The sequence below is a fragment of the Mustela putorius genome, unplaced genomic scaffold (assembly GCF_011764305.1).
Source record: "Mustela putorius furo isolate JIRA1106 unplaced genomic scaffold, ASM1176430v1.1 tig00003942_pilon_pilon_pilon, whole genome shotgun sequence".
Classification (NCBI taxonomy): Eukaryota; Metazoa; Chordata; class Mammalia; order Carnivora; family Mustelidae; genus Mustela; species Mustela putorius.
The window spans coordinates 10655543-10668030 of NW_025422087.1; the positions used below are offsets into that span (position 1 = coordinate 10655543).

Consider the following 12488-nt stretch of genomic DNA (forward strand, 5'->3'; position numbering starts at 1 on the left):
TAGGAGTTAGTTTAACTAAATTAAAATGAGGCGAAGTCCTCATTTTAACCACAAGTCTTTGCTAGGAATTGTGGAGCTATACCAAAGTAACACTCTAATGCTGGTTGGGGGACTCTGTCACACAAAGTTCAGAGAGAGGCTGGCCACTGATTAAGTGGGAGGGCATCCTCCCAGGGCAACAACACAGCAGAGCCGTTAGAAGCAGCCCCCACTGGGATTATTGATTAGGGCTCTACTACCTAGCAGATCACGTAGTTACAAAATAACTAGTTTTTCTTTGGTCACAATGACTGCCAACTTGAAGTCAGGAGGAATTTCTGTAACACAAAGAAGTCAGACAGTCTTAAAGGAGAGAAGTTTCTTGTATGTGAAGGTAGGGGATAAAATGAAGGAGAAAAAAATGTAGTTCACACTTTCCTTGTGAATACTTAGATGTATATGAATGATTCAAAAGTCAGGAGTAATTTTTATTTTTTATTGTGGGAAATTTTGTACATATCCAAGAGTAAACATATTACAGATGTCAATATAAAGTATATAAATGTAAATACATATGACCCCACCTAGCAGATACTACCAATAATTTTGAAATCTTTTATGTGTTTCTCCCATTCCCTTTCTCTTTTCTTTCCCCCAAGACATAAAGATTACTTACTTACTGATTTTTTTAATTTAATTTTCTTTAGCTACTAAAACCTAAATGGATTATGCTCTGAGAGAGAAATAAACCTTTTTGTTATGCCTCTGAAGTCTGGAATTGTTTCTTATAGTCATAATGCAGAATAACTTGGATTTAGGTGCTGCATTAACAAAATACTAAAATAAAGCAAGTGGGGAGGCATTAACTTAGCAGATCTGTTGTGGGAGATCGGGCAATGTGTAATAGAAGCCTGAACTTCCCTGTTACACAGAGCAGACTGAGTGCTTGCCAAACCTGGTCAAGGAAAAGATGTTCCCGACAACCTACCACTAACGATTTGTGAGGCATGTTACTGACTGCCTTTGACAGGGCAGAAGAGAAGATGAACTTAGGATATGACTAGCCAGTTTGCAAGGAGAAATAAAAAGAAATAGGGTCTGAGGGAGAGTCTAGAAATCTGGGCATCAAAGGGCATTCAAGGGTTGGAAAGGCCAATGTCTTTAGACCCCAAAAAGCAAGACGTAAGACAGAGAAGGGTTTTGAGCAACGGGAGGCCACTAAAGCAGCCTTGTGGCAAAGATCAGATTATGGGTGTTAAATTTACACCCTGACCTATTAGCTGCAAGGTAGCTGCCATTAGGTAGAAAGAGGTATAGGCCAAAGAAACAAATAATTCTTATACATTCAGTTGCTAATATTTTGATGGAATTATATTATTCAAGAAACCATAAACTTTGACTAAAAGCTTTTGACTATTTGAACTGTGAAGCCATGTCAGGATACTTATGTTTGTTCCAAATGAACTCTAAAAGCTGTGGATCCCCAAAGGTGGGCTACGTGCAATAATTCAGGCCCACTAGTGTCTTCCATCTGTGGTTCTACCATCCCCTGGAGTCTTGGCATTTACTTCTCAACCCTAGACGTCCACTCATCAAACAAAATTCTCAAGAAGCACAATGAAGAATGATCACCTGGGAGGTTTTTACGGGCCAGTCACAGAAACGACATGTATCATGTATTGTTTAGATTATACTGGCTTAAAGTCAATCACAAGGCCACACCTAGCTGCACACAAAGCTTCACAGATGTTATTTCTAAACATGGCAGCATATACATTACTCACTACCCTATAGTGTTTTTCACAAATAGATCACTAAAAATAAAGTCATGTATGCACCACGCACTGGTAGACAGTGTGTTTCCCACACGGAAAATGTGGCCTTGTTCTGTCCCACTAGAAAAAAGGTAAGTCTGGTAAGCATATGGCAGTTTTCACCACAGTCTATCAATTTGATCACCAAATATCCTTTTGTTCCTTTCTTCCCAGAATACACTTAGCTCCCCACCAAGAAAGACAAGACAAAGCTCTGTCTAATCATTTTATGCAGTGTAAGATTCAGCGGTTAAGGTGAAAAAATTTATTTAGGTGATAACATTAAAAAAAAATGTTATAGGGCACCCAGGTGATTCAGTTGAGTGACTGTTTTCGACTCAGGTCATGATCTCAGGATCCTGGAATTGAGTCCCTGCTACGGGCTCCCTTGCTTCTCCCTCTCCTGCTCCCCCTGCTTGTTCTGTGTCAAATAAATAAATAAAATAAATAAAATCTTTTAAAAAAATTCTTTTAGTGCAATGCCCCCATATTTCCCATTTAACTTTAGCTCTCGGCAGGTTATCATTGTAATCGTTACTCTCAAACTAGGGTTCAACCTCAGTCCTTGGGTTGTTAGTTGATATTTTGCTGTCATTCTTATATTTCATACACTACAAGTCTTTTTAATTCCTTATGTGGAAGAGTCCTTATAGAACAATTACCTTATTCCAGATCCACCTTTTCATTCCAAATATATACTGAGCATCAAAAATATGCATGCCCCTGGGCTTAGTTCTGATGGAGATACAAAGATGAATAAGACATGGCCCTACCCACATCCTGCCCTTCCCTGACTCAAAACCTGCACTAGAAGCAAACTCTTTTGTAACAGAAAAGACATCCAAAACATACAACAAAATAAACCTATTATTTAGGATAGAAGGTGGTTAGAGCCATAAAAGGGGCATAAGCAAGGAAGTTAAACATAGGAGTTCAGTTATTAAAGAGGTCAACTCCAGTTAGGAAGATCAAAGGATTCTCCATGTCTGTCAGCAGTAAGCATTACTAACTGACTCTCAACATCCTAGTATGAAATTTTTACCACCTTTCTCTAGCTATCTGGCTATAATAAAGGCTTAACTAAGTTGTAGCAATGACAAGGAGAAGGAAAGGATAGAGATAAAATATTCTCCTTGAAAGCTCCTAAATGCTAGAGTGGTTATTTCATTGACCTCTTCCCACTATTTACTTATTCTTTGTCTCAATTCTTTTAACATTACTCTAATGCTGTCAGCCACTTTCAAGACTTTAACTTGCAAGTCAATATACATTTTCTAAATACCTTATGATGTTCTGTAATTTCTATTGCTTGTTTTTATTACATTACCGTATCAGAATTGTTGGAGTAAAAAGGCTTTTACCCGCCCCCCCCACCCCCGTGCCACACACCCATAAGGGTACATTTGAAATCGATGATTTCTATCTCCATTCAATGAAGTAAAAACCTGATAGCAAGCAAGCTTTTCTACTTCCCCTTCTACTCCACAAGTCTCCATTCCACCTTTACCCCTTTTGCTAGATCACCATTTGGAGCCCAACTCACATTCTTCTGTAGAGTTGTGGACAGTAAATTTGTAGAATAGAAACACATCTTTTGGCATCAGTAGACTAAAGTCCCTTTTCTGTAAGCCTCTCCTACAGATATGTTTAAATAGTTAAAATCAATGATTTTGTATCATTGTGTTAACATTTTAGTATTAAGACATCCCATGATATTATAAACTGTTTTGCAAACATTCATTTAAGTTAAACAGTATATTAAGTACCCACTTAAGTACTAAGTATATTAAACAGTATATTAAGTACCCACTTAAGTACTAAGCTAACTGGTGACAAATGATGAATAAAATTGTTCATTTAAGTGCTGGAGATAAAGGACACTGAAGTGCTTTAAGTGCAAGAAATATATGAGGTGAAATAATTTCAATATAATATAGAAAGTGCTGATGGCTACATAATAATCAACCATGTGGATGAATCACAAGAGGATGAATCCACTTATGCATATAATTGTATGTTAAGGAAGTCTCCATTTTTTGGTATTTTAAATGCTGATAAAATGATTGTCCTCCTGTTTTCTATATGTATGATTTTTCATTAGAACAGATTATTAGAAATACTATTATTGAGTCAATGTATGAACATTAAGGCTACTTGAGAATATAATCAAATTGTTTTCCAAGAGAATTATATTAATTTATACCCCCACCAGCAGTATACTAGAATTTTTTAGCTTCAGATGTATTAGCATTGAAAATTATCTTTTTGGAAAACCACTGCTTATTACAGATGAAAAACTGTAACTGCTTTTGGACTACTTTTAACAAATGGCCATTAATAATATTATAGCTGATTTTGTTAGTTGTGGCTACTGGTAAAGCAATGTTTTTGAAAGTCCATATGTACAGCCTATATGACACAATCATATTTTAGGAAGTGATTTTTTTGTCTAGTTTCCTTATCTGATAAGTAAGCAGGGAATCACAGAAAGGATATTTGCAGTCATTGAGTCCAACTTCCACCCACTGCAGGAATTTTTTCTATGATATCCCCGACAAAGGGCCTCCTAGTCTTGAACACTTCCAATAATGATAAACTCACTGTTGGGTGGTTCTTCAGATAATAAGACTTTTCCTGTAACTGAGATAATATCTATGAAAGTCCTTTGATAAAATTAAAAGGATGTTTTGTAAATTCAAAATTTTTCTAATTCATAGATCAAATTATCCTACTTGTTTTTAAAATGGTGCCCAACTATCATGAAATGATCTTCCATTTAAGTAGTATTTTATTATTTTAAAAATACTTTTTTGTACTTCAATTATGTTTAGTGATTTTAACAAGAGTTTTAGTATTCTGGTATACTCCATGCTTTTGTTATCTATTTATTTAAAAAATACTTTATTCATTTATTTATTTGAGAGAGAACATGGAGGGGCAGATGGGGAGGGAGAGACATAAGCAGACTTTGTGCTGGGTGTGGAGCCTGAGATAGGGCCAGATCTCAGGACCCTGAAATCATGACCTGAACTGACATCAAGAGTCTGCTGCTCAACCAAATGAGCCACCCAGGCATCCCACTATGCTTTTTAAATACCAAACCCCTAGCATCATTGTTGTCATAATTCTGTTATTATGGTATTTTAAAAAGATCAAAATTATTTATATAACTACTTAATTTATGAAAAAAAGATACATAATATGTGGACTATTTTAAGTCCAGACATGTCCTTACTTATTGTGGACATAACAGAAAAGAAACCAAAGAGTGTTATTGATAAGATTGTTAAAAGGATAGTTTTTAGTCCAAAATAAAGAATTTCTTGTCCAGTAGAGTACAAATATCATGGTACTAAAATTGAAATAGATAACTCTGCTTTGGAATGTCTAGCTGCACATGATAAAACAAATGAAGATGATGAAACCAGAAATAATTTCTCTGACATAAAACTACATAGCACTTCATAAATTAAAAAAAATCTAATCTGAATAAAAAATCAAAAGGTGTTTTATAAATATCTCCACAAGATTATCAAGCAAGAAATGAAATTATTCAAAAGATATCAAGGAAATATTGGGAAGTAGCCCTTAATCCTCACTATGTTTCTGACTAGTGTAGTATCTGAAAGTTTTTTAGTTGGAAAATCATGCTGAAAATTATGCTCTTCACCCAACAATAGCACCAAATGATGATGCATCTTAATTTTTAAGATCACATCTTCAGAGGAAGATCAAATAACATTTCATTAAAATTTATCTGCTAATTTATTAAAATATTAGCATATTTAGTATTTGTTTTCTTTAATAACAGCTTTATTGAGGTACTAACTCATTTAAAGTGCTCAATGTTTTTTAGTATTCTACAGTTGTGCAACCATCACAATTAATTTTAAAACATTTTCATCACACCCCAAAAAGAAACCTTGTACACATTAACGGTCATTTCCCATCACTCACCCTTCCCCCAGCTTCCCAGCCTTTGGCAAATACTATTAACCTACTTTTGTCTGTATGGATTTGCCTATTCTGCACTTTTCATATGAATGCAATTATACAATATATGATCTCTTGTGACTGGCTTCTTTCATTTAGAATAATATTTTCAAGGTCCATCCAAGTTGTAGCGTATGTCAGTACTTCATTCTTTCTTATTGCTGAGTAATACCCCATTGTTTGGATATACCACATTTTGCTTATCTATTTATCAGTTGATGGGACATTTGGATTGTTTCTACTTTTTAGTTATCATGAATAATGGTGCTATAAACACTTGTAAACACATTTTTACGTAGACTTAAATTTTCATTACGTAGACCTACCTAGTACGTAGACAGACATAGGTTTCATCTAGGGTATATACCTGGGAGTGGAATTGCTGGGCCATATGGTAAATTTGTTTCAAAGTGGCTGTGTCAGTTTACATTCCCATGAGCAGTATATAAGGGCTCCAATTTCTCCACATCCTTGCTTTTACTCACCATCATCTGCAGTTTTTATAGCAACATTTGTTCTTATAAATGACACTGATATTTTATAATATATTAGACATCAAAATTTTGAATTATATTAAGTGTTTAATGATATTTTGCTTTATGAATTCTAAACTCTTTTAAAAAAACACTGATATTAATACATATTTCAGTCTTAAAGTTAAAATCCCAAGCTATCTTTTTTGCACTAGTTATTTCAATAAATAATTGCATTTTCTTATAACACTTCACATGATACATTATCTTTAAACCTCAGAACTAGGCAAAACTTCTCTTGTATTTTCCTTCTACAAAAAAAAAAAAAAAGAGAGAGAGAGAGAGCTATATAATTCATTCATTCTTTGTGCTTATTGCTAGAAATCTTAAAAGCTAGAGCTTTTTTTAGTTGGGAATTCTCACAAAACATTAACTGTTATCCGTTATGATCATTTTTTTATGATCATTGTTTTTATACCTCTACATTTAGTAAAAGCTAACATAATCCTTTTTAGAAATAGGGTATAAAAAAGTAAACAAATAAATATGCAGTAAGTATCCTTGATCTCCATAGAAATTTATTCCTAATTCTACAAATGATGAAAGTGAGGCAATGAAAAGTAAAAGTGACTTACTCAATCTCAGAAGCTTAGAGGTGGCAAGCTGGTAGACAGTCCCCCTACCAGTTCTTTATGATACCCCATCCCTCTGTTTAAGACAGGCCTTTTCTGCCATTGGAAAGTATCCCAGAGTAGCTCCTGCAGAGCTAATGCTTAAACATGACAGATTCCCCATAAAAAGAACTTCATCTAATATTCTGTCCTAGTGGTGATAATTTTAAATATTCCAAATCCAATCCCCACAATGGCTTGCTCTGTATGATAGAAATAAATTTATTTTTTAGTGTTGACTCTGAGATGATAATTATGAAAATTTAAGTCATCAGTTTGCTACTAATGCTAAAAGAGATTGTATAAGATTTAAAAATCTATTATTTGTTTAATAATATGGGTTATAGTATCTGATCTCTGCAGTTAGCTTAAGGACAGGGGAGATGGGGTGCCTGTGTGGCTCAGCTGGTTAAGCCTCTACCTTCGGCTCAGGTCATGATCCTGGAGTCCCAGAATCAAGCCCCACATCAGGTTCTCTGCTCAGTAAGGGATCTGCTTCTCCCTCACCCTTCTCTCACTAGCTCTCCACCCACCCCCCCAAAAAAGCAGGGGAGATATTTCCAAACAGTTCCTGTTTGGAATAATTTATAGAAAGTTACTTTGTATTTTCTGTATTACTTTATAAAGTCACATAAAGGAATTGTCTACATGAAATTTGTGAATGCTTCCTTAAAGAAAGTGAATATGTATAAAAGTTATTATAGAAATGTATTTAGTATTCATTACTGTTGATATTGAATAGAAGTTTTAGTTCCAGATATAAGGTGAGAATACCATTAGTGGGAAACTAAGGTAGCTGTGAGTTATTTCTAGAAATATAAAGTCCCAGTAATTTTACTTATTAAGTTGGGCAAATAAATCATAGGTATGTTCCAAACCTAGGTAAAAGTTATAAAACAACCTAAACATATATAGAAAAATACAATAAACTGCATTAATCCCTTAAACAAACCTCTCTCCTCTCCTCAGTCTATCTCCACATTGAGACTTAAGTATTGTGAAGGCTTGCAATGTATGGTCTAAAGAATTATGCCATCACTATGAAGTAAGAAACATCATAAAATGATTTAAATCACTATGTGCTAAGTAATAGGACCTTGTAGTTGAATAAATACTGGTTTTCTAGCAAAGTACAGACCTTAGAGGTTGTATCATTTGCCGCCATCATTTTACAGATGTGGGACATAAAGATGAGAAAGTGGAACCTGTCCAAGATCTCCTAAGTTCATGGCAGGTTGGGAATTATAACCAAGCTGATTACTGATTGAAGGCTATTTCCATAACACCATCATAGTTCAAATCAAAGTTTAAACTCCATCTGATCTGTAGTTTTGTTTAAACCATAAGTTTAAAAGATCTGAACATGATATGGCCTATAACAGCAAAATGTTTTCATGAATTCACATTATTCACATTTCTAGTCAACTAGAAACCAAATCTAATACAGCAATGTTACTATCAGCACAGATTATGGATATATTATTAAAAGTAAGTGTAATAATGCCAACCTTCAGGCTTTTTAGGATATTTTTAAAATCATAAGCAATGCTATTAGATATTTTAAGATCACTTAGAAAATTACTTTCATAAGGCAAAGGAATAAACTTCTGGAAAAGGAGCTAAAAAGAAGTTTGATAGTTCTTTCTTATCTATTTCATTCCCTGAAAAATGAGTTAAACATTAACTTCACAAGTTGAATATTACATATGAAAAGAGGAAAGAAATAGAAATCCGCCCAGTTCTAGAATTACAGATTGAGTTTTGGAAGATGGTTTGATCTTGTAATCTTTTTTACTGGTCCTCTCTTGGCATTCATTGTCTTTGGTTAACTGGTTTATATCTTCCCCTGAAATAAAAACAAGTGTTAATCATTATTTTAAAGTCATCATTGTGTATCACAAAAACATATGCTTATAGTACCAACGTAAACAGCCATATGTTATACCATAATATCTCATTAACAGATAGAGAGAAAACCAACTCAAGGGCAGATAATCCAAAAGCCAGGAAGGAGTCCATGAGGTGTCCTAATGTAGAAAGCTCTGACCAAAGAGGGATAAGAGGGGCCATTCTGATATTGCCTCTGGAAATATGAATTAAAGCTAAGAAAATAGAAGCCATTAAGTAGGGCAGGGAGAATAAAGAAATAAGATTCATGAGTAACCCAAAGGTATGTTACCTAAAATTATAATAAAATTGAAACTAAGACATAGCAAGGTCTGTGATATTAAAAAGATATAGAGAGTGAAGATGGCAGTTGATAATGAGAAGAAAAGTGAAGTAGAAGACTGAACTAGTTGAAATAATAACAGCAACAGTTTTAAAGCACATAAGTTATATCAGGAACTATTCTAAATTCTAATTATTAATTGATTCATATCAACCTCACAAAATCCCTATGATGTATGTTTGATTATTAGCCCTGTTAGATAGGTGAGAAAACAAGGTTATATAGTCTGTAAGCGGATCAAGAATTTGAATCCAGAAAGGCTGAGTTCAATGTCTATTCCTTTAACTACTTTTCTGTATGGCAGACAACTAAAGTGAAGAACTATGAAGTTCTGCTCAGACTTTTAAAGATTCCTTGACCTCTAGTTTTAATATCTGTGGGCCCAGTTATTTTGGAATTCCTGTTCTTGGATTTCCATGGGGCCATCTTTCCTTTATTGATTTACATGTCTTTATAAAGCCAACTTTCCCACCCTCTTACTTAAGAGTAGAGTCAGCTTCAATTCCCTGCAAGGTGCTTTTCAAAAATGTTTTACTCAGGGAGTGATGTCAGGAAAAATGACAGAATGACTTTAGAAAATTCGTTCCTCCATAAAAGCAATGGGAAAATTGGCAAAAATGGTGAGAAGCAACTTTTTCAGAGCTCTGGAAATTAATCAAGGACTTGAAGCAATTCTAGAGAATTCATTAAACACAGTATGTACCACATACAACACACACACAGAGCTGAAACTCAGCAAAAACATTGAACTTTGTAGTATTTTAACTTGCCCTAGACCCCTTTCCCCAGCTTTGTGGTATTCCTATGAAAAAATTGAAAAACTGACCCAAATATTCATATGGAAATTAAAGGGACTCTGGACAACCAAAACAATCTTTTTTTTTTTTTTTTTTAAGATCTTATTTATTTATTTGACACAGAGAGACACAGCAAGAGAGAGAGAACACAGCAGAGAAGTAGGAGAGGGAGAAGCAGGCTTCCCACCAGGCAGGAAGCCCGATGCGGGGCTCAATCCCAGGACCCTGGGATCATGAACTGAGCTGAAGGCAGATGCTCAACGACCAAGCCACCCAGGTGCCCACCAAAAAAATCTTGAAAAAGAATTAAATTGGAGGAATTACAATCATTTATCTCAAAACTTACCGAAAACTGAGTCATGAAGACAGCATGTAGGATTTATAGATCAATGGATTAGAACTTAGAGTCTAGAAATAAACTCATATGTCTATGGTTGATTTTTTAAAAGGGTGCATGACAATCAAATAGGGAAGAATAGTCTTTAAAACAGAGGTAGTGAAAAGAAGGGCCCTATGTACCCCAATGCTTATAGCAGCAATGTCCACAATTGCCAAATTGTGGAAAGAGCCAAGATGTCCTTCAATATACAAATGGATAAAGAAGATGTGGTCAGTATGTACAATGGAATATTACTCAGCCACCAGAAATGATGAATACCCAACTTTTGCATCAACATGGACGGGACTGGAGGAGATTATGCGGAGTGAAATAAGTCAAGCAGAGAAAGTCAATTATCATACGGTTTCACTTACTTGTGGAGCATAAGGAGTAACAGGGGGGACATTAGGGGGAGAGGAAAAGTCAGTTGGGGGAAATAGGAGGGAGAGCTGAACCATGAGAGACTGTGGACTCCGAGGAACAAACTGAGGGGAGGGAGGGGAGGGAGTGGGGGGATGAGTGAGCCTGGTGGTGGGTATTAGAAGGACACGTATTGCATAGAGCAATGAATCTTGGAACACTGCATCAAAAACTAATGATGTATTTTATGGTGACAAAAACAACACAATAAAAAGTTTTTTTTCAATAAAAATAAAATAAATGGTGCAGGACCATAGGATAGACATGTGCAAAAGACTGAAACTGGATGCCAGTCTCACACTATATATAAAAATTGACTCAAAAATGAATCAAAAAGAACTTAAACTATAAAACTCTAAGAAGAAAACATATGTATAAATCTTTGTGCTCTTGGATTAGGCAAAAATCTCTTAGATATGATATCTAAAACACAAGTAACCAAGAAAAAAAAAATCCTAGGAAGCCAAGGTCAATTGGCTTCCACCCAAATCAAAACTTTTGTGCTTCAAAGGACATCATCAACAAAGAAAAAATAACAACAAAGAATGCAAGAAAATATTTGCAAAACATGTATCTGATAAGGTCTAGTAACCAGAATATATAAAGTACTTTTATAACACAAGAAGACAACAACCCAATTTAAAAATGAGCAAATGGGGGCAAGTAGATGGCTCAGTAGGCTAAGTGTGTGCCTTTATCTCAGGTCAGGATCAAGCCCTGCGCTGGGTTCCCTGCTTAGCAGGGAGCCTGCTTTTCCCTCTCCCTCTGCCACTCCCCCTGCTTGTACTCTTTCATATGCTCTTTCTCTCAAATAATTAAATAAATAAAATCTTTTAAAAAATGGGCAAAAGACTTAAATACGCATTTCTCCAAAAAAGATATACAATTGGCAAGGAAGGACACAAAAAGATGCTTAACATCATTAGTCTTCGGGGAAATACAAATCAAAACTATAATAAGAGTACAAATCAAAACTACAATTCACAAGTACTGGAATGGCTTAAAAAAAAAGGACAATAACAAATGTTGATAAATATGTGGAGAAATTGGAACCTTCATACATTGCTAGTGGGAATATAAAATGGTGCAGTTGCTCTGGAAAATAGTTTGGCAGTTCCTTAAAAAGATAAAAGAGCTATCAATTGACTCAGCAATTCCATTCTAAGGCATATATCCAACAGAATTAAAAACATATATGCACAAAACCTCATGTAAGAATGTTCATAGCAGCATTATTCAGAATAGTCAAAAGGTAGAAACAACCCAAATGTCCATCAACTGATTAATGGACAAACAAAATGTGACAGATCTAAGAACTGAAATATTATTCAGCCACAAAAAGTAATAAAGTACTGATATATGCTCCTACATGAATGAACATTGAAAAATTATGCTAAGTGACAAAGTCATAAGACTTTGAACATAAGAACACATACTGTTTGCTTCCATTTATATGAAATAACAAGAAGAAATAAATCTATAGAGACAGAAAGTAGATTAGTGAGTGCCAGAGGCTGGGGTGAGGGAGGAATGGAGAGTGATGCTAATGGGTAAAAGAGTTTTGGGGGGAGATGAAAATGTCCTTTTAAGCACATAGTGGTAATAGCCGTGCAACATTGTGTATATACCAAAAAGCACGAGTTTCACTTTAAAAGGGTAAATAAGAGCATGTAGAAGAATAAAACTGGACCACTTTCTTACACCATAAACAAAAATAAATTAAAAATGGAAT

The 12488-nt window shown here is 34.8% G+C and overlaps 1 protein-coding gene across 1 annotated transcript in view; it reads right to left on the minus strand.

Moving 5' to 3' along the window:
* Positions 1-6562: 6562 nt before the first annotated feature.
* The window catches only part of CCDC169 (coiled-coil domain containing 169), a 49469-nt gene continuing 43543 nt past the window's right edge, over positions 6563-12488 (minus strand). The window contains 2 exon segments of the mRNA XM_004828383.3: positions 6563-8754; positions 8757-8776. Coding sequence (XP_004828440.2) covers positions 8678-8754; positions 8757-8776 — 97 coding nt within the window. The 3' untranslated portion in view covers positions 6563-8677.